The sequence below is a fragment of the Macrotis lagotis genome, chromosome 7, assembly GCF_037893015.1.
Source record: "Macrotis lagotis isolate mMagLag1 chromosome 7, bilby.v1.9.chrom.fasta, whole genome shotgun sequence".
Lineage (NCBI taxonomy): Eukaryota > Metazoa > Chordata > Mammalia > Peramelemorphia > Peramelidae > Macrotis > Macrotis lagotis.
The window spans coordinates 156,518,121-156,541,388 of NC_133664.1; the positions used below are offsets into that span (position 1 = coordinate 156,518,121).

The 23,268-nt window shown below is 41.2% G+C and overlaps 2 protein-coding genes across 3 annotated transcripts in view; one reads left to right on the forward strand and one right to left on the reverse strand.

Moving 5' to 3' along the window:
- Positions 1–23,268, reverse strand: part of PSMC2 (proteasome 26S subunit, ATPase 2) — a 45,164-nt gene that overhangs the window by 20,446 nt on the left and 1,450 nt on the right. The window contains exon 2 of the mRNA XM_074193993.1: positions 13,176–13,299. Within this exon, the coding sequence (XP_074050094.1) occupies positions 13,176–13,179 (4 nt within the window). The 5' untranslated portion in view covers positions 13,180–13,299. The remainder of the gene's footprint in view (positions 1–13,175; positions 13,300–23,268) is intronic.
- The window catches only part of DNAJC2 (DnaJ heat shock protein family (Hsp40) member C2), a 37,444-nt gene continuing 32,209 nt past the window's right edge, over positions 18,034–23,268 (forward strand). The window contains exons 1-3 of one of the 2 annotated variants that reach the window (XM_074193989.1): positions 18,034–18,198; positions 19,780–19,970; positions 21,639–21,714. In XM_074193989.1, the coding sequence (XP_074050090.1) occupies positions 18,135–18,198; positions 19,780–19,970; positions 21,639–21,714 (331 nt within the window). In that variant the 5' untranslated portion in view covers positions 18,034–18,134. The remainder of the gene's footprint in view (positions 18,199–19,779; positions 19,971–21,638; positions 21,715–23,268) is intronic. The other variant, XM_074193990.1, reaches the window with a different exon arrangement.

Here is a 23,268-nt window from a genome sequence, read left to right on the forward strand (position 1 = left end):
CTACAATGTATTCCTGTATAGAAAAATGATACTGATAATACTCATATGAACCTTCTCATTTAATAGAGCAGGTAGAAGGAGCTTTTATAGATGAAGCACAGGAGAAAGCTGAATTCGAAGATAAAATATGGTGTAAAAAATGGAGTCAATAGAAAAAAGGGAAATGTAATGGGAGAAAGAAAAAGGAGAGGAGGAATAGGCTAAGATATTTCATATAATAAGATTTTTTCTTTATTACAATGAGCTATTGCAATGATATGGAAGGGGGGAAGTCAAGGGGGAAATGAGGGAATCTTCGCTCTCATCAGAGGTGGTTAGGAAAGGAAACAGCCTATGTACTCAATGGAATATAGGCATCTGGAGTAAGGAGAGGGGGGGGAACAGGGGGAAGGGGTGGGGATGTGAATGTGAGTGATGGAGGAGAGGATGGACCATGGGGGGAGACTGGTCAGATATAACACATTTTCTTTTTTTACTTCCTTCAAGGGGCTGGGATTGGATGGCCTGTCCAGGACCACAGGGCCAGGTGGATGCTGGGCCTAAGGGGTGGTATGGGGGCTTGGGGTCTCTTGGCCCCAGGACCAGGGATCTGTCTGCTGCGCCATTCAGTGACCCTACAGCAGAGTCAGAGTGAAAGGAGAGAGAAAATATAGTACATGGTAGTAGAGAAATATGAAAGGAGGGAGTTGCAATCAGCAATGGCAACAGTGGAAAAATATGGAAGTAACTTTTGTGATGGACTTATCCTAAAGAATGTGATCCACCTGCAACAGAGCTGGTGGTGTTGGAACACAGACTGAAGCACATTTTTTATTATTATTATTTTGAGGGGGTTTGCAGGGCAAATGGGGCTGGGTGGCCTGCCTCGGACCACACAGCTGGGTGATTGTAGGGTGTCTGAGGCTGGATTTGGACCCAGGTGCTCCTGGCTTAAGGGCCAGTGCTCTATCCACCACCCAGCTACCCCTTCTATTATTATTACTATTTTATTTTATTTTGGGTCTTTTTGGGGGGGTTTTGCAGCGCAATGGGGTCACACAGCTGGGTGATTGTTGGGTGTCTGGGGCCGGATTTGGGCTCAGGTGCTCCTGGCTCCAGGGCCAGTGCTCCATCCACTGTGCCACCTGGCCATACCTACAATTATTACTATTATTTTTTTATTTTAATTTTAATTTTTTTCTCTTCCCTTTACTTTATTGCTCATGGGGGTCTATATTTTTTGGGGGAGGGGGTATTATGTTTACACTTAAACAAGAATATTTTATTAATGTATAAAAACATTATTTGTACTAAATAAAGGAAGATTTTCAAGGAAGAAGGTTGAAATAATCAAATTATTATTTTTATTCAATAAATATTTATTTCTGCCTCTCTTATATGCAAAGTATGGTATATGGTAATAATGGGGTAACAAGGTGGCATAGAGGGTTGGACCTGGATAAAGACCTGAATTCAAATTTGACTTTGGACACTTATTAGCAGCTTTGTAACTCTGAGCAAATCACTTAATCCAGTTCACTTCAGTTTCCTCATTTGTAAAATGAGCTGAAGAAGGGAATGGCAATCCAGTGTGGGATCACAATTGAATAACAACAACAACAGGATAATAATCACAATACTAGAATTTAGTAATGTCAATAATAATTGATATAGCTTTTTAAGGTTTACAAAGCATTCTAAATCTGATCTTTGCCAAAACTGTGAGTTTTTTTATCTTCCCCATTTTAATCCCTGAAAGAGGTTAATTTACTTGCCCAAGATCATAACAAGTATCTGAGTCAGAATTTGAACTCAGGTCTTCTTGACTCTCCAAGTCCTCCAGCCATGTTATCTAGTATACCATCTAGAAGCTTCAGGGATGAATAAGGCAATGAATAAGGAATCTTACATATAGCAAGTTTATAAGCATTATAAGCCTTAAGATACAAATGATGATGCTGACAGAAAAGAACAGAATTAAGGGAACGCTGTATACATTATTAATAAAATTGTGAGATGAGCAATTATATTGGATGCAGCTCCTCTCAACAAAAACAACACTGAGAGATCTACTATGGACAATGCCATCCACATCCAGAAGAAAAAAAAACTGCAAGGTCTGGGAGTAAGGCATACTATGTTCACTTTTTTAAAACTTCCTTTGTGTTTTTCCTCTCTCATTTTTTTCCTTTCCCCTTAGTTGTAATTCCTCTTTCACAACATGATTAATATGGAAATATGTTAAACATAATTAATTATACATGTACAACTTTCACCAAACTTTTCTTGGCCATGGGGAGGATGGGGGGAAGGGGGGATAGTAGAAAAATGTGGAATTCACAAATTTCCAAATGTACGAATGCTGAAAAATTATTTTTGCATTTAATGGGAAAAATAAAATAAAAATTCAATTTAAAAAGACAAACGATCAGAGAATGTGACATAAGTTATATGAAAAACATAATATGGATGCTCAGGGCAGAGAAAGGCCACTTTTGGCAAGATGAAGAATATGAAATAGCTTCATGAAGTACATAGCATTTAAGATGAGTTTTTTTTTTATGATGGATAGGATTCCAGTAGTTGATATAATCAGAAGAAGCACCTTAAGTAAGTGCATAAGAGCAGAAAAATATAAAGTAGTAGTCCAATGCATAATCTAGTTGAGCTAGAATACAAAATGCATTAAGGGTTTACAAGTCTTTTTTGCTCATTTTTCCAGCCTATTTTGTATCTTTAATTTTACATTAAAGTTGGGCCCCATTCCTGGGGTAAAAGGGGCACTGGGCCAAACTTGTTGTACAGGGGACATTGGGACCCAGGCACTGGTCTGTTGCCCTGGGGTCACTGAGTTTAACTGTGCTGCTGGCTTGCCTAGAAGCTACCTGTACCACACTGTGTTCCTCTTTTACCAGAGTGAGATTGACCTTTCCTACTGACCTTCTAAATTGTTTAGAGCTGGAAAATTCCTTCATTAAATCCTATTTTTGCTTCTGCCACTCCACAATTCATTTTGAGATGTTATTTTGTAGTTTGGAAGTGAATTTGGAAGAGTTCAAGTGAGTTCCTCCCTTACTCTACTATCTTGCCTTCCACACCTCACTTTCTCATCAATAAAGAGACCATGGAAAGCAAAGAAAAAGGGAAAATACTACATACATGTCAAAGATAGGATCTTTTCTTTATAAAAAGAAAAAACCTCAATCCTTCTCCCAACCCTAAGAACTAAACTTTCAACCATACAACTTGTACTTTCTGTCTTCCACTGTTCTAAGGACTCCATCTATAAAGATTATCCTTCAGGACACCTCATTTGAATACATACAATTTGTTATGCTCTTTTTCCTTTCCTAGAATGGACTTAGGGATATTTGGGATATCCCAAAATGCTAGATTATAAATAGGAGAGAGTGATCCCCACTCCCTGCCATTTTAAAGAAAAAAGATACTATGCATCTGAAAGGATAGCCCTAATTTAGTAATTTATTCATTAGGCATTAAGGATCTCCACTAAAATTCTTTGCCTTATATTGGCACATAAGTAATTCTGGTTTCTTGAAGGCAATAATTACAGAGAGCAACCTCTTGCAGACCTTAGTCAAGCTGAAAAGGCTTTTGCTAAAGGGTAATGAATTTTTCTACCGACTAAAACATCTCTCAAAGATTATCTGTGAAACTGAAGAGTAGTTGTGATGTGTATCCATGGACAAAGTACATATACTGATGAAATCATAGAACTATTGAAGACGTTTGTCCACTGAAAGATTTTGATGAGAGGAGATAAAAAGAGAGAGTTAGGAGGGCTAATTTAGCAGGTTGTATATAAAGGTGTCGGTGGGACATTGGAGGAGTGAGGGAGATACAAAGAAAGAAAAAAGAGAAAGGAAGGAGAGAAGAGGAAGAGTGAAGAAGAGGAGGAAAGAGAGAGAGGGAAAGTAGAAGAAAGACAATATAATTCATGTGTGAAATTATATAGTAAACACAAACCAGTGACAATAAAAAGGAAGATAGGTGTGAGAAATTATTCTCCCAAAACAATGAGCCTAGCAAAGCAAACTAAAGCTGATGCTGAGAGACATGGAGAAATTAAAGGTGGCAGATTTAAGAGCCTCATTAATGAGAGAATGGTGTTACTATTAATAGAGACTGAGGAGGTCAGGAGGAGGAACTGATCTGAGAAATAAAGGAGAGACAATTATGAATTTTGCTTTAGACATATTTGATTGATACCAAGATTTGTGAGGTAGAAAATAGAAACAGCAAATGTTTATGCCATTTGAAGAGTTTAAAACCAAAAATTCCATAAGGACTGAGGTTATGTTTTTTTTTTGTAAGGAAGAAAAGGGAATAGTGGAGTTACATCTAGGATGATTAGATAAATTCTTAAATGAGATCCTGTAAAGTCAAAATTACCTTTAAATCACCCCCAAAGGAGGACAGTACCCTTAAATAAATGTAGCTAGAAAGAGCCTAGGCCTATTTAAAGGAAGGTAGTCTGTATCAGAGAGCAGATGGGGACAAGATGGTTGCTATGGAAACATTTGGATGAAAATTTTATTTTTCCTTCAACCTAGTAAAAATATTGATTGGGGGTTTAGGAAGAACAATCAGGATTCCTGTTTAAATATAAGATAACAAAAACACATAAAGCCAGGTAGGAGAAAGCACATCTGTAAAATCCCTATTGCTGGAAAAGCTGAAATTGGGGGGTAGTAATAATGTTCAGTCTTTTTCAGTTCTATTAGATTTTTTGTGATCCCATTTAAAGTTTTCTTGAAAAGATACTGGAGTGATTTGCCATTTTCTTCTCCAACTCATTTTATAGATAAGAAAACTGAGGCAAACAGGATTAAGTGACTTTCTCAGGGTCATACAGCTGGGAAATATCTGAGGCTAGATTTGAACTCAGGAAAAAGAGTCTTCCGGGTTGGTTCTTGTCCTTCATTAGCAAAGAAGACCAAAATGCCATCACTTATGTTTGAGAAAAATTAAGGTGTCCAACTGTGGCTAAGCAGACCAATATGAGCTTGGAATGCTCTACCACAGATTGGGCAAAATAGTCCATTTGAACACCTGGGGTGCTTACTCTAAATTTACGTATGTCATATTTTCTTTGAGTTGCTTCAATTCTGATTTTTTTTTTTTGCAAGGCAAATGGGGTTAAGTGGCTTGCCCAAAGCCACACAGCTAGGTAATTATTAAGTGTCTGAGACCGGATTTGAACCCAGGTACTCCTGACTCCAAGGCTGGTGCTTTATCCACTACGCCACTTAGCCGCCCCTCAATTCTGATTGTCTTTTTTTTTTTTTTTTGCAAGGCAATGGGGTTAAGTGGCTTGCCCAAGGCCACATAGCTAGGTCAATTCTGATTTTCTTACAGAGAACAGCACCCTCATTAATGAAGGCATGCCATGCTGGGAGGTTCTATGCCAGTATCTCCCATGCTGTACAAGCAATTCTAGAGTTCTTCAGAGAGACCTTCAGGGTGTTCCAGTATTGCTTCTTCTGCCCCCGCCCCCCCCCCCCCTCCCGCCTTGTGAGCACTTGCCCTGTGTGAGTTATCCATAAAATAGTTTTTTTGACAAATGTCAAGTCTGGCATTCTAACAATGTGCCCAGTCCATTGTAGTTGTGCCCTGTGTAGTAATGTTGGAATGCTTGGCAGTTTAGCTTGAGAAAGGAACTCAGTGTTTGGTGTTTTTTCCTGCCTGGTGATCTTCAAAATCTTCCTAAGCCAATTTATTTATTTATATATTTATTTATATATTTATTTATTTATTTATTTTGGCATTTTAGCATTTTATTTTTTTTTACTTTTTTTTTTTGTAAGGCAAACGGGCTTAAGTGGCTTGCCCAAGGCCACACAGCTAAGCAATTATTAAGTGTCTGAGACTGGATTTGAACCCAGGCACTCCTGACTCCAGGGCCAGTACCCTATCCACTATGCCACCTAGCCACCCCCCTAGGACAATTTAAATGGAATCTATTCAGTTTCTCACATGGCGTTGGTAGATTGTCCAGGTTTCATAGGCATACAGTAATGAGGTCAGCAAAACAGCTTTGTAGACCTCCAATTTGGTAGTTAGTTTAATACCGCTTTTTTCTTTTGGAGCCTCCCAAATACTGAGCTGGTTCTGACAATGTGTGTGTCAACCTTATTTATGAATTGTATCTACCTGGAAAGGACATTGCCAAAGTAAGTGAATTTATCCACAGCACTCAAAACATCTACATTTGCTATAATTGATAGTTGCACATAAGGATGGTGTGGTGCTGGCTGATGAAGCACCTGTGTTTTCTTGGTATTAATTGTTAGACCAAAACTAGCACAAGCAACAGAGAACTTGCCAGGGGCCAAGAAGCCCCCATAAAAAGAGCAAATAAATTCCAGACATACCAGGAGCCAAGAAGCCCCCTGTCAGATAAGATAAAAGGAGCAAACAAAATTCCAGGCACACCAAGGGCCAAGATAAAGAAAAGAGGCCTCACCCTCCATTATCAAGAACAAACAGATCACAGACTATCCCTTCTCTCAGGCCAAGGCATACCAACTCCACCCCTAAGCTAATCCCCTTGTTCCTTCTCTACAATATAAGCATGTACCTTTTCTCAAATAAACTCAGACCTTATCCACCATCCTTGGGTCTCACTCTCCTTATTTTCACCCATTCCTTTTCAGGCTGGGTCCTCCTCGACACCCCACTTTTCTGTCCCGCGGGTCGGGGCATGTGGCGCCCATTGTGCGGCTCGAGGCATGGACTCTTGCCAGGCAGACCCCGTAAAGAAGAATCGTCGCAACCCCCTCTGATCGCTCCGGAGAGCCCCACAAACAGGTAAGTAACGTCTGCCTCATTCTTTTCTCATGGGTTCCAAGCTGTCTAAAGAACAGGTCTTTATACGGGACCTTAAACTGGCACTTAAAGACAGGGGAGTTAAAGTAAAGAAAAAGGATCTTGTTAGATTCTTCCTTTTTATAGATGAAGTATGCCCGTGGTTTCTGGTAACAGGACCTGAGATCCACCCAGGCAAATGGCAGAAAGTAGGAAGAGATCTTAATCAGAAATTGAAAATAGAAGGACCCGATGCCGTCCCTGTTTCAGCCCTTTCTTACTGGGGTCTTATAAGAGACATAGTGGAAAGCGCAACCAGGGACCCCACAAAACAACAGCTTCTTTCAGTTGCAGAGTCCTGCCTTCGCCCTCTTTCGCGTACAGCCTCTATAAAGTCTTTGAAAGAAGAGGAAGCGAAACCCCCTAAAACTCCAGCTAGATCTCCCTCAGCAGCTATTGAAATCCCCCCAAGCAAATCCCTCTATCCTCCTCTCCCTTCTGAGATAACACCAGCAGAGGAGCCCATCACCTGCCTAGTGTTTACAAGAAATAAGAATCTCCAGCCCAGTCCAGAGATGGACCCAGATTCAGAGCCTCTAGACCCAGGCAATGAGGCAGAACTTGAGGAAGAAGCTGCTAGATATAATAACCCAGACTGGCCCCTAGCCTCCGCTCCCCCTCCATACCTAAATGCCCCTGCCTTCCTGCCCCTGGGGCCTAATGCCCCCTTTACTCTCTCCGCACTAGCAGCCATCTCCCGTGGGGGATATCTTCTCCCCTCTGAGTGGCTCAGGGTCGTCCAGGCAGTACTTACACGAGGACAGTTCCTCACCTGGAAGGCTGATTTTTTTGATCGTTGTCAAACCATTGCTTCAACTACCTATAAAACTTCTAAGGGAGCTTATGAAAAACCCTCAAGGACAGGGCATTGTAGAAAGAGCCCACCAAACGCTCAAAAACATGATTACTAAATTACAGAAAGGGTCAGAGACACTCTACCCCAAGATTAACAATGCTAAAACCATTCTTAACCATGCCCTCTTTGTCCTCAATTTCCTCGCCCTTGATGCTAATGCCAAATCTGCAGCAGATCTCCTTTGGCATCCCACTACTGAACACAATTATGCACAGGCTATGTGGAGAGATCCCATCTCCAACAAATGGCAAGGACCTGACCCAGTCCTTATCTGGGGTAAAGGACATGCCTGTATTTATGATTCATCAGCTCAAAATGCTAGATGGCTACCCGAGCGTCTAGTAAAATCACATAATCCACCCAGGGAACCCCCTGAGGAATCCCCCTCTGTGCTCTCTTGTAGATAAAAGATCCAGCATGTGCCTGCTCCTTCCGCTGTCCTGCTCATACCAACTACTTAACTACACTTGGGTCAGTCGAAGATGCTCAAGGATTCTGCATCTGGAGTACCTCGAAAGTTGACTCCACGACACCCTGGCTTCCCCTGTACCCAGATCTTTGTCGATTATCCGAATGGAACAGTGGATGGGATGCAGTATGGGGGTCCGATGATCGCATGACAGGCTGTGGCTCTCAAGATAGAAAAGAGAGGCTTGGGACCCTCTCCTTTTATGTTTGCCCGGGATACCATCGCTCATCAGCCCCACAATGTGGTAGAACGGGGGACTTCTATTGTAAAAATGGGATTATGAGACGACAGGAACTGGGTACTGGATCACCTCATTAATGCCTCTGTACAAGCTTTGACCCAGATACAGCATTCTTCATTGGAAGAATGCTGGATCTGCTATTCCTCTTCCCCTCCCTTCTATGAAGGTATTGCTCAATTCGGGAACATCACACACTCCAACAGAACAGATGACCTCAGATGGGGCACTGGGGAATCCCAAGGCCTCACTCTTGCAAAAATCTCCGGTCAGGGAAATTGTCTCCTTGGCCCGCAAATGCTCCCCCCTCTTCAGCTAGACACAGTATGTAACCAAAGTACCCTTATTAATACTTCCTATAGATATGCTGTAGCCCCTCCTAATACCTATCTTGCCTGCTCATCAGGACTAACCACCTTTGTGGACACCAAACAATTCCTTGAGAAAAAGGACTATTGTGTCCTTGTCTCCCTTTTTCCTCACCTAACTGTCCACTACCCGGAGGAATTCCTCCAATTTTGGGAACATGGAAGGGGTACCCTTATCAGAGACAAAAGAGAACCCCTGACAGCAGTTACACTCGCAGTCCTGATTGGACTTGGGTTTGTTGGCTCTGGTACAGGTATTGCTTCCTTAGTCTCCTCCAATGCACAGTACACCCAGCTTAGCTCCGCTATTGATAAAGATCTCTCAGAACTTCAAGCAGGGTTAGAACACCTAAAAGATTCTGTTGCCTCTCTAGCTGAAGTAGCATTACAAAATAGACACGGTCTTGATTTGTTATTTTTACAACAGGGGGGACTCTGCACGGCACTAAAGGAAGAATGCTGTTTTTTTAAGGATAAACTTGGCCTGGTAGAAGACAGTCTGCAAAGGGTTAAGGATAGCCTGGAAAAAAGAAAAAGGGAGAGAGAGAAAGGTGAGGCATGGTATAAAAATTGGTTTTCCACATCCCCCTGGCTCTCTACTCTGCTCCCAAGCCTTCTAGGCCCATTAATTGGCTTCCTAATTCTAATTTCTTTTGGACCATGGGCCTTCAGGAGACTGACCAACTTTATCAAATCCCAAATTGACTCAGCCCTTGGAAAACCAGTTTTGGTCTTATATCACCAATTGAAAAGCCAAGGGTCCTGTGAGGACCCCCAAATGGAACCCTTGAGGTTTGCTGCTCTTACACCTCACCCACCTTGGTATGCATGCATCTGCTCAAGGAAAGGCACCCCCTAAGGGCTGCAGTGATACCCAATGACAGGATTTAGTGCAACTCCATGACTTGGGAACATCAGATCCTACAGGAGATAACAAGGACCTTGCTAAGGTCCCCTCCTGGTCACGGATACCAAGCATGAAAATCAAGTTGCACAGCCTAAGACAGGGATCCTGCCCATAAATTTAAAATAAAAAAGGGGGACATGCCAGGAGCCAAGAAGCCCCCATAAAAAGAGCAAATAAATTCCAGACATACCAGGAGCCAAGAAGCCCCCTGTCAGATAAGATAAAAGGAGCAAACAAAATTCCAGGCACACCAAGGGCCAAGATAAAGAAAAGAGGCCTCACCCTCCATTATCAAGAACAAACAGATCACAGACTATCCCTTCTCTCAGGCCAAGGCATACCAATTCCACCCCTAAGCTAATCCCCTTGTTCCTTCTCTACAATATAAGCATGTACCTTTTCTCAAATAAACTCAGACCTTATCCACCATCCTTGGGTCTCACTCTCCTTATTTTCACCCATTCCTTTTCAGGCTGGGTCCTCCTCGACACCCCACTTTTCTGTCCTGCGGGTCGGGGCAAGAACTGAGCCATCCTTTATTGTATCTCAGCTTCAGAGGCTTCATTGAGTGTACAATCATCTGCAAACAAAAGATCATGCACCAACATTCCCTCCACTTTGTTCTTGGCTTGTAGCCTTTTCAAGTTGAAGAATTTGCCATCAGAGTGGTAGCTGACCTTCAGACCATATTCATGAAGGCATTTGATAATATGGTTAAAAACATCATGCTAAAAAGCACGGAGGCAAGGACACATCCTTGTTTCACTCCATTGTTGACTGGGAAATCTCGAGAGCATTGTCCACTATCCAGAACCCGGGCAAGCATGCCATCATGAAACTGACATACAATAATGATGAACTTCTCTATGCAACTAAATTTTGACATAATTTTCCATAAGCCCTTCTGACTAATGGTATCAAAGGCCTAGGTCAGATTTACAAATCTTGCATCCAGTTCTTTTCCTGGCATTTTTTCCAGCAAACACCATATCGACTGCTCCTCTACCTTTTCTGTAGTCACACTGGCTCTCAGGGAGGTAACCATCTTTTCCAAGTGAAGGACCAGTTTTTTGAGAAGGACTCTAGCAAGAATTTTACTAGCAATGACTAAAAGAGAAATATCCCTCTGATTGTCACAAGACATTCTATTCCTTTTACCTTTATAAAGATGGACAATGGAGTATCTTTGAATTCTTGGGAGGATAACTTCATGATGAAAATTTCAATCAGCTTTTGGAAGAGCAATGGATTCCCCACCTTGTAGATCTCATCTGGAATAGAATGCTTTGCTACTTGAAAAGAACCTAATGGCATTCAAAAACCTCTGCTTCAGTTAAAACTTCAGCTAGGGATTGATTGACTTCAACTTGAGGTAAACAGTCAATGACTTCTGTATTGATTGATGATGGTCTATAAGAGCATTATGGAAATGTTCAACCCATCTCTTTAGGATCATGTCCCTATTGTTAATCAAAGAGGATCCATCAACACTGAGCAGTTGAGATGCTCCATATATCTTTGGCCCATTAATAGTCTTCAAGGTATTACAAAAGCACTTTGGTTTGTTATTTTCTGTATAAAACCGAATTTCATGTGTCTTCTTGTTGAGCCAAGAGAACTGCATCCCTCTAAGCTTTGCTTATAGTTTACTTTTGATAGAATTAAATGTTGCCTTCTTAGAAATGGATCAACTATCCTGCTGGTAAACCCAGAGTTCTGGTTTTTCTTTTAGCAATTTCTGTATTTCCCTATCATTTTCATTAAACCAGTCTTGATGTTTGCAAGTGTTCTGACCCAGATGAGCAAATACAGTGCTGTACAACAGAGCTCTGAGAGCTTTCCATTCTTTTTCTGTTCCACTGTTGCCAACTTTTGTTGTCTCAATTTTCCCTCCAAGATGTCAACAAACTGTTCCCATTCAGAGAGACACTCTAACCTCTTGACATTAATTCTTCTAGTAGTCATTTTATCTTGGGGCTACTGCTTTGGTTGAATGTGAGTCTTCCTATTTACAGGTTGGCACTCTATCCACTGTAACCACTTAGCATTTAAGGTTTGCAAAGTGTTTTACTTTACAATATGTTTACAACATATCGTGTCTTTGTTATTTCCTTAAGTTCTTGCAGCAACCTTTTGGGGTAGGTACTGTTAGTCTCATTTTGCAGATGAGAAATTAAGATTGATGAGGATTATCAAGTGACTTGCTCAGGTCCCTCAAGTAGGAAGTATCTGAGGCAAAATTCAAACTCAGGTCTTGTTGATTCCAACATTCTATTCACTGCTCTACCTATTTGTATCATTTGCATTTGGGTGTTTTAAGATACAATGGGAATAAGTCCAGCATTATTATGGTAAACCCCCAGAAGTGGTGTGGGATGCCAAGAGGCTGCTTTAGGAAGGGTAATCTGTCCCAGGTTGGAAATTCAAGCAGATCAAAGTTCCCTGGGAGATCAGGATTGGGACTGATCCATGCATTAGCTGCCACATCCAGGCTGAGAAGGAGAGACTCTTGTTCAAAACAAAAAATAAAAATCAGGTCAATATTCAACTGTTGGGAAAGTGAATGATTAGGGGTGGGATAATAACTCTTGAAAGGGTGTCATACATTAAGTGTAATTCTGTAAGAGGGTGTTCACATTACTGTTTCTTCCTTGTTTCCCAGGAGGCAATAGAGGACATGTAAAAGTTAAAGGATACATAGAAATGACCACCTATTAGGCATGGCAGGAATAGTAACTGAAGCTCTACCCAGCCTAAGTCCATGTACAAACTATCTCTAGGTTTGAAGGAAGAGATCATGCTCAGCAACAGAAAAACAAAACCTTCAGGCATGTGCTCATAATATGTAGATGGGATCCACATTACTGGGTTATTTCTAGCTTTCATTGGTTGTTGTTGTTGTCTAGTTGAATCCAAGGAAACTAAGATGTGAATAGCACGTGACTCAACTGTCTTCAAAGATCAGGTCTAAATCTGGGGTCTGGAGTCCTGGGCTTGAGCTTAGTCTCTTCTTGCTATCTGTGTGTGATTATTAGTCAATCATTTTCCATCTAAGCTTCAGGTTCCTTCTTTTTAAAATCAGTCAATATTTATCTTGTCTCACAGTATGGTTGTGATAAAGATACTTTATTAACTGTTATGTACTGTAGAAATGAACATAATTATTTCTTTGTGAGATTTGTAGAGTCTTTCCCAAAATTTAAACTATTAGTTATTATTGATAAATAAATCTGTTGCTACTAATGATTATAATCTATTAACCAATTATTATTATTATTATAATATATTATACAATAAATAAGACATTGTCTTAATAGCTATTAATATTAGTTGGCAATTATATCTTGGCAAAAGTGTAAATATTAACTATTATTAACTCATAATTATTGGTCTAATAATAGTGTTAGGCATTATTAGGATACATACATAGCATATATATAACATTTGTTAAATAATATTCTTTCCCTTACCCATCCTGAGGCCTTACAGTAGTTGACAATCTTTTGTTGAAGGAGTGACAGAATAGCAGAATAAATTCCCAATAGGCAGGATTCATGTTTTATACATAATTGCAGTCTTCTCACCTTGACTAACCTGTAGTAATGAAGTGGGAGAAATTAATGTCACTGTCATAAAATCAGAGTTCTTGAAGTGAAAAACTCAAAGGGTAGCCCTGGAGTTGGAAAAGCTCAGGATTTTATTTCATAGGCCTGCAAAGTTCATTTTTTTTTCCTCTGAAGAGATTGTAAGTGGTGTAAAGACTGGGTGAATAATCAAAGTCTAGGCAAGAATGCCTGAGGCTAAGAGAGGGAGTAAGAGCTGGCTGGGTTTAGACTCAAGGGGAATTTGGCCCAGACTTTTACAGTCTTGCTCCCCTCCTGGGCAGAGAAGTCAGGTAAAATTTGGCAACAGGATGAGCAGAGGTTGCTTTCATTTGGCAAATTTACATTTAACTATGAATTACATTGAACAGTAGGAGGGAATTTACATCTGATTAGGGCTCATGCAGACAAGACAGTCCTCAGAAAACATCAGACAGGCACAATTAATATTTTCTTAATATTAAAAACTAGACAGATTTTTCTCTTTGTCCAGTAGGTGCTCCATCAAAGTGAACTGGAGGTGTAGCACACATGCCCATGGGCACACTACTTATAGGAGAATCCTACTGTAGCAGCTGAATTGTTTCTTAGGTTCAGTTCTGCCCCTCAAAGAATCATGACTCAGACTCAGGAATGCAAGTTTTGGAAAGAAAATAGTGATTTATTAAAGGAAGTTACAGCATATCAAAAAAAAGTAATAGGAAAGTTAGAAAGAGTTTAAAGAGATCACATGGATTGCTGATTGAATTGGCCAGGGCAGCTGGCCAGGGTTCGGCAGGAAACTGGAAGGTAAAAAGCTGCTAGCCTTTCCCTCTGATCTCCTTAAATTCTCTCCCAGAGTCCATGGGAGCGGGTGGTGACCTGGGAAGGACCCAAGTGCCTCTTTGGAGATATTGCCTCTTGGGGAGGGGTCTCTTTTGGGTGGTCTTCCAGGCCCTGTGTTCCCTGGCTGCCCCCACCAAAAAGCAATATAATCCAAATCTGGTTGAAGGTCAGGCAGTCAGGTGAGGAAGGACAAAGGAAGATTCCCTTTACAATGCAAACAAAAGATTTACAAAGTTTGTCTCCTACTGATCTCATTGCTCCCATGACCAGTTTTCTCTGCTTCACTACTAGCTATCTTTTATTCTTCCAGTGAACTTTCCAGTTCAGGCACTCTGATCTAGAGCTAGAAAAGCAAACTAAGAATCTATCAAGACTAATCTATGGGGCAGCAGTGTGACATAGTGGATAGATCATCAGCCCTGGAATCAGGAAAATCTGGGTTCAAATATGACCTCAGACACTTAATAATTACCTAGCTGTGTGACCTTGGGCAAATCACTTAATTCCATTGCCTTAAATAAAAAAAAAATTGTTTTTTAGGTTTTTGCAAGGTAAACAGGGTTAAGTGGCTTGCCCAAGGCCACACAGCTAGGTAATTATTAAGTGTCTGAGACCTGATTTGAACCCAGGTACTCCTGACTCCAAGGCCCGTGCTTTATCCACTATGCCACCTAGACTATTCTCCTTGGGGCCAGGCCTTAGCATCAGGAGGACCTGAGTTGAAATCTAGACTCAGATAAGCTGTGTGACCTTGGGCAAATTAAGCCCTATTGCCTTGCAAAACAAAAACAAAAAAGACTAATCTTGTTTTTCAACTGAGAAAACTGAGGCCCCAGAGAATTAAGACAAGATTATATGTGTAGGTAATGTCAGAGATAGGATACTGAAATGGTTTGTGATTTCCTTTTTCAGGTTGAGGAAACTGAGGCAAAGAGGATTAAGTGACTTGGTCCAGGGTCACACAGCTAGTATCTGAGGCCAGATTTGAGCTCAGGTCTTCAGACTCTATTGTTCTATTTAGCAGAAGCAGCAGCCCTAGTAGTCATCAGTGATAAGTGGTAAATCCAAAGAATTTCTAATTCAATGTCCCCTCTTCTATGGTTCTGCCCTTCAATTTCAGGTCTCATTTTAGGCAGAAGGATGCTGTGTGAGCCTTCTAAATCCAGAGTAGTTATCACAATTTCTAGAACATTCAATAAATGAAAGTTGAATTTGTATGGTACAGAAATGCTGAGCTAGCAGAGCCCTCACTAAAATGACAAATCAAAATATATTGTCTATTGTTTCAATAAAAGCTTTTAGGGGGCAGCTAGGTGGCACAATGGATAGAGCACCTGCCATGGAGTCAGAAAGACCTGAGTTCAAATCTGACCTCAGACACTTAAAAATTACCTAGCTGTGTGACCTTGGTCAAGTCACTTAACCCTATTACCTTAAATTAAAAAATATTTTTTAAAACTTTTAAAAGGTTGGTCTACATAACACTAAATAACACATTATATGCCTAAATCTTATACCTGTTTTGACCTTAATTTGGTATAGGGTGTGACAAGGTCTATGCCTTGTCTATGCCATACTATTTTCCAGTTTTCCCCAGCAGCTTTTTCCAATAGTGAGTTCTTATCCCAGAAGCTAGTGTCTTTGGGTTTATAAAACAAAAGTCATTTACTGCTGTTTGTTTTGTACCCCATCTAAATCACTAATTTACTTCTCTATTTCTTAGCCAGCACCAGACAGTTTTGATGACTCCTGTTTTATAATAAAGTTTTAGATACAATATGGCTAGGCCACCTTCCTTTGCATTTTTTTCCTATCAATTTCTTTGATAATCTTGACCTTTTGTTACTCCAGATGAATTGTTACTATTTTTTCTAAGCTCTGTAAAATAGTTTTTTGGTATTTGGTTGGTATGGCACTGAAAAAGTAATTTAATTTGAGTAGAATGGTTATTTTTATTATATTTGCTTGTTCTAATCAAGAGAATTGTCATTTTTCCAATTGTTCAGATCTGACTTTATTTGTGGCACAGAAATTTAAAAAAAATGGTAGGCCTAGAATAAAATATAGAATTAGACCAGTCCTCCTGACATCAGGAGAGAGGTTATTTTTTTGCTTTAGGGCAGATTTTCATATAAATTCATACCTGTATAATTACCTTATTTTCAGTTCCCTGAGAGTAGGGGCTATTCTTTATTCATTTTTGTTTATCCCTTAGCATATAGAAGTTATTTGATATTTGTCAAATGAATCCATTGCCTTGGTTCCAAATTCTAATTCAAGAATGAGGAACTAATGAGGGGAAACAATTGGCATGCTCCCACCATGGAAGTACCAAAAATAATAGGGTGGACTTTAGAATTTCATCATCCTGTATTGACTGTCCCTTTCTTCAAATGCTACAACCTTCTTTCTTAGTAATGAAGATGTTTGTCCTTCATTCTCACAGAAGACTATGACATCAGCAAGGTGATGCTACAAGAAGCACATGAATTAGATTTGAGTGATGGGGGGGGGGGTGCTATGCTAAGGCACCAACCTCACTTTTTCCTCCAGAGCCATCTGGATCCAGTGACCAGATATGAATCAGGACAACTGGAGATGGCTTTGGTTTCAAGGCAATCAAAGTTAAAAAAAATTGCTCAATACAGCTAGTAAATGTCAAGTGTATGGGGCTGGATTGGAATTCCGGTCCTCCTGGCTCCAAGGCCACACACAATTTTAGTACTGTGGACAAGTTCACTTACCTTGGCGGTGTCATTTCTAGGGAGGTAGACATTGACTATGAGGTTAACAGTCGAATTGTGGGGAGAGTGTGGGAGAGAAGAGGTATTAGACTGACTACCAAACTGGAGGTCTACAAAATCGTTGTCCTGACCTCATTGCTGTGTGTCTATGAAACCTGGATGGTCTACCAGTGCCATGCCAGGAAACTGAATCCCTTCCATTTAAATGGTCTTAGGAAGACTCTGCTGGCAGGAGAAGATACCAGACATTGAGGCCCTTTCTGGAGCTAAATGCCAAACATTCCAATATTACTTTTTTTTTTCTTTTTAGTTTTTGCAAGGCAGTGGGGTGAAGTGGCTTGGCCAAGGCCACACAGCTAGGTCATTATTAAGTGTCTGGGGGCAGCAGGGCTGGCGACTCTATCCACTGAGCCACCTAGTCCCCCCAACATTACTTTTGAGAGTGCAACTATGATGGGTTGTTAGAATGCCAGGGGGTCAGAAGAAAGAAGAAAGGTCTGAGGAACTTTAGAAGTGATGGTGCAGCATGGGAGACCCTGGACCTCCCGGCATGCCAGCCCTCATCAGGGAGGAAGGCAGAATGGAAGCAGCTCCAAGGAAACAAGACCTATGCAAGTTCAGAGTACCCACCCCAGGGGCAGAGCTTTCAGCGCTGGGCGGATCAGCCACATTGGGACATACTGTAATTAGTCTCAAAGTGACGTCATTTTGGTCTTTTTCTTTTTTGTGTTTTTTTTTTTGCAAGGCAATGGGAATTTTGGTCTTTTTCCAGTAGAAGGATAAAACCCAGCATGACCCTCTTTCAAAAATCCCCTTCCATCTACATTAACATAGTTATTGGCAGTCCTGTTAGAATGTGCACTTTTTGAGGCTAGGTTGGGGTTGTTTGGTTGTTTTCCTTTTTTTTGCTTTTTTTCCTGCCTTTATACTCCAAGTGTGGAGCAGAATGCTCAGGGAAGAGTGGGCGCTGAAGGGGATGCTTCATTCCCTCGCACCTCGGGCAGCGCGAGGCCGCCTAGGAACCTTCCGTGAGGCTTCGGTGTGCGGCCGGGCCGGAGTCCGGGACGGCCCGTGCTTGTACGTACGGCGACGGGGGACCGGACAGCGCGTGGCACCCGGAGGGCCGCGGCCCGGAAGCAGTTGTGGCCCGTCTCCATGCACCGGTTCCTGGGCTCCGGAGAGCGAGCGGAGGCGCGAGCGACCGGCGGGGAGCTGCGGAGGGAGCGCGGGAGGAACCGCCGCCGGGCCCCGCGCCACCATGCTGCTGCTGCCCGGCGCGCCCGACGGCCAGGGCACCGCCGTCACCCGAGCTCTGTCGGCCGGTGAGTGGCTCGCAGCCCCCGCCCTCCTCCGCCCCTCGCCCGCGCCCCCGGCGCCCGACCCCTTCCCCCGCGGCCCCGCCCTGTGACCCGCGCGGAGCCGCCCACGTGCCGCCGCCGGAGCCCCCTCGGCCCGGCCCGGGCAGCCGCGCCGCCCCCGGGGCCGCCGCGGGAAAGTTGGCGGCGCGCGAGTTGCCCCGCCGCCGGGGCCTGGCACTGGGCGCCTTCCCGGGCCGCCCCCTCGCCCCTGCGGAGGGCAGGACGGGCCGGGCGGCAGGTCCAGGCGGGGAGCGCCGGCGTTGCGGGGTAGCGGAGGCTTTGTTAGAGGCGGAGAGCCGGGGCAGCGCGCCCGGGCCGGACGCCGGCTCACCGCGGCCCGTCTCGGGGAGTCCTGCGGCCAGCAAGCGCGAACAGGTCTTCCCTCCCCGGCATCTGTGCGGGAAACTTGGTGCTTGTTATCAAGCGCGCACACTTTGCCTTCCTACATGCAGGAACCCTCCTTTAGCGCCATTTACATTCTCTTCTACAATTTTCTTTATTATAGTTCTCAAGAATTCCTGGTAAATATCCATTAGTTGGTTCAAGAGGGATCTTGGAAAACACACTTAAATGTACTGATCATGTATTCACTGTGCGATTTCTCTATACAGTGATAATATATATATGTATATATATATTTATATATATATGTATATATATATTTAGATTTTTTTTTTCAAGGCAGTGGGGTTCAGTGGCTTGCCCAAGGCCACAGGGCTGCGTAATTATTAAGTGTCTGAGGTTGGATTTGAACCTCCAAGACCCTTGCTCTATTCACTGCGCCACCTAGCCGCCCCAGGGTGATAATATTTTTAACATCTCTTAAGATGAGGTCTTGTGTTGACCAGAGTTTCATGATGACCACTTTCCTTAGACTCTGCAGAAATCACTGTTACTGTTATCGATGTGAAAAAGCTTGTAGCGTGCCTCTTCTTTTTTTCTCCCAATTTCCCAGGAAAGTCATTAATCACGTACCCAGATTATGAAGAAGTTTAGTTGCATGACTTTTGGTACATGGCACAGAAAAACTCTGGAATAGAGGCTACTAATTGTCTTTTTTGCTGGAAATTGTATATTACTAATCCTTCTGGTAGCTTGATTCATACAGCTATTTTCATTTTTAAAAATTGAACTTTAAGAGTACATTATTGAGGCAGCTTGGTGGCGCAGTGGATAGAGCACCAACCCTGGAGTCAGGAGTACCTGAATTCAAATCCAGCCTCAGAGGTTCACACACACTATTTGTGCCCGGCCTGTGGTAGAGCACTGTGAGCTGGTCTGGTCAGCCACATTGGGACATACTGTAATTAGTCTCAAACATAGTGATGTCATTTTGGTCTTTTTCTTTTTTTGAAGGTTCCAAGGCACTAGGGGCCAAACTACCTAGCTGTGTGGCCTTGGACAAGCCACTTAACTCCATTTGCCTTGCAAAAATCTTAAAAAAAAAAAGAGTACATCATTTACTTAACTTTGTTATTATACTTTATTTTAAAATAAATTTATATTTTAAAGTTATTGAAGCTTCTCGATACTTTTCAATTTTAGCTTCTGTAACCTGTCAAGTTGAACCTGTGGGAAGATGGTATGAAGCATTTATTAAGAGACGAAACAGGAATATTTCAGCCTCTTTTCAAGAACTGGAGGATAAAAAAGAATTATCAGAAGAATCAGAAGATGAAGAATTACAATTAGAGGAGTTTCTTATGCTGAAAACACTTGATCCTAAAGACTGGAAGGTATTGTTTATATGTACCATTTTAAGCTATGTTGTATTCAGATTTTTCTTGAAATCATTAGGTAGTCTCTTTTAGGTTGTTCAACTATTTAGGTGTTCTAGCTATCATAATAGTCTAAGATCTTCCTTCCTATAATTCCTTTTTTTGTTTTTAGAATTATATTTTATTCATTTGTGGATTGAATCACAAGGACTATTTGTAAGTGGTACTCCTGTTGTCAGTTAAAAAGACAAATGTGCCCATATTTTGAATAACAGTATATTCTGTAACCTTCTGAAAAGTCCTTTTTGCCTACCAATACAACTAATTTTTTTTAAATGAGAATTTTTCCTACTTTATTCAGTGTAAATACTAGTTTTCAAGGCAGGTAGGAAAGAAAGGAGAAGATGTGCTAAATAAATATCCAGAGAAGAAAACATAGCCTCTAGAAGAAACTTAAGATTGAAGAAGACATAGTTTGAATCTTGATTCTGCTTCTTACTACCTATATGACCTTTGCAAAGCCATCTAACTGGGTCTCACTTTTCTTATCTCTAAAGTTAGAGCATTAGACTAGATGGGCTTCTGCCTCTCTACCTTTGATGCTAATGATCCTATGATAAAGAAGGAAAAGATGGGCACTGCTTCTTTTCCAACCCCCACCCCCCTTGTTGCTACCCTGACCAGTTCATTTGTGTTACACAGGGATTGTCCTAAGGAGTTAACCTTAGGAACCTCTTATTTTACTGCAACAATTTCTGGATTCCATTTGTTGATAGCAGAAATAAGACCAGACTCTTACATGACATTCCTTATTCCTAAGACACTCTTTATTCACTCCTTATCTGTTCTCTAGATGTCTCTCTAACCTTTTTGTTATCTATAATTCTCTCTACATCTAACTTAACCCCTCTTCTAGCCTAAGCAGGCTATTGGGTAGTATTCTTTATTTTAGCTCTTTTATTATCTAGCCTGCTCCTATGAGGAGTTGAGGATAAGTTTTTCCAAGTAAAATTATCTTTTTCATTACCATCTTTGGGACATAAGAAGCTAGTACAAATAAAATGATCCATATTTTGAGTTAGTTGAAAGCTACACTGTTTTCCTTAGTTGCTATACTAGCTCATGGAATCTCTAAAGAGGCAGCTTATCAGTCACTAAAGAGTTTTTGTTTTTGTTTTTTTAGGTTTTTGCAAGGCAAATGGGGTTAAGTGGCTTGCCCAAGGCCACACAGCTAGGTAATTATTAAGTGTCTGAGACTGGATTTGAACCCAGGTACTCCTGACTCCAGGGCCAGTGCTTTATCCACTGTGCCACCTAGCCACCCCACTAATGAATTTTTGCTAAGCTCCTAAAATGTGTTAGGTACTGTCCTGCAAAGTAGCCATTCAAAAATAAGAAATGAAATAATCCTACTCTCAAGCTTATATGCCACTAATACTGCTTGAATATTCCAAGAGATAGTCTTTTTGTGGCCAACAGGTCTCAAGTCTTTTCCTACTCAGGATTGTGTCTCCTGTTTGTTGGCATCAAGGCAGGAGCTGGAGCCCTTTAGCTAGTCTTTCATATTGCATATTTGATCTATCTATGGCCTGAGGAAAGCTTTCTTAGCCATACTTAGCATATGCTGACACAAAAGTTGAGAAGTACATTTTTGTTGAATTAAAATTTTTTATATTTGTTTTTCAGAATCAAGATCATTATGCTGTTCTTGGACTTGGACATGTAAGATACAGGGCTACTCAGAAACAAATCAAGGCAGCCCGTAAGTATTTTCTATTTAGTACTATTTTGGAATTTTTCTAAGTCTGACATAGGAATATGATTGTTCTTTTTTTTTTTAATTTTAGTTTTTGCAAGGCAGTGGGGTTAAGTGGCTTGCCCAAGGCCACACAGCTAGGTAATTATTATGTGTCTGAGGCTGGATTTGAACTCAGGTACGCCTGACTTCAGAGCCAGTGCTCTATCCACTGCGCCACCTAGCTGCCCTATGATTGTTCTTTTTAAAGGGCGTGAAAAAGCTCTAGATTTAACTGTGTCTTTGTAAAACTATATCAGGAAAAAACACCTTGTGGTTAGGATATATACTCGGGCCAACAAAATCAGAAAACATTGTATTTTCTCATTTTTTTATACTTCTTCATTAAGAATAAAAAATTATATTGGGATGAATTTTCCCATTAATGTAAAAAGGATTCTTAAGTTTTAAAAGTAAACAAAACTTCTGGTCTTATTGATAATGAGTCTTACCTGTATTTTGTGAAAGTTACCATGTTCTCTCTCTCTCTCTCTCTCTCTTTTTTTTTTTTTTTTTTTTTTTTATTTTTTTGCAAGGCAATGGGGGTTAAGTGGCTTGCCCAAGGCCACTCAGCTAGGTAATTATTGTGTCTGAGACCAGATTTGAACCCAGGTACTCCTGACTCCAGGGCCAGTGCTTTATCCACTGCGCCACCTAGCCGCCCCTACCATGTTCTCTTAGGAGTCAGTTCAGTAGATGCGAGTTCTGGGTCTGAAGTTAGGAAGATGAGTTCAAATTTGATCTTAGATACCTACTAGCTCTGTGATCCTAGTAGGCAAGTCACTTAACTTCTGTTTGTATTAATTCACTGAAGAAAGTTTTCCATTGCAAACCATTCCAGTATCTTTGCCAAGAAAACCTCATATGGGGTCATGAAGAGTTAGACATTACTGAAGGGCTAACTGCTTTGCTTTAGATTTAGGTCATATTATTCTTGATATTGCCCTATTTTTTAGGGTTTGTTTTTTGTTTTGTTTTGCAAAGCAAATGGGGTTAAGTGGCTTGCCTAAAGCCACACAGCTAGGTAATTAATAAGTGTCTGAGGCTGGATTTGAACTCAGGTACTCCTGACTCCAGGGCTGGTGCTCTATCCACTGTGCAACCTAGCCACCCCATATTTTTTTCAATAATAAAGATTTATTTTTGGTAAGACCTCATATCTTAAATGGCTAGAAAAATTATACAGAAATTTTCACCAACCAATTCAAATTTCAGTTGCCTCATCTACATTTAACAATGTTATTCTTCTCCTATATTAAACACCTGCCTCTTACTATACCCTGTATCTTGTGACTATATCCACCATAATCTCTTCTTCAAAAAAAATTAAAAGCTCAATTTGACCAATTATAACACTGTAGTAGGTAAAGAAAACAACTAGAAATTCATATTTCAGCTTGGGAAGATTTTGGAAAATTTGTTATCAGGGTTGGGGAAGATACAAAGATAAAAATGACAAATAGTGCCTGCCCTTTAAAAAAAACTTACATTGTACTACAGGAGATACAACATCAAACAGAT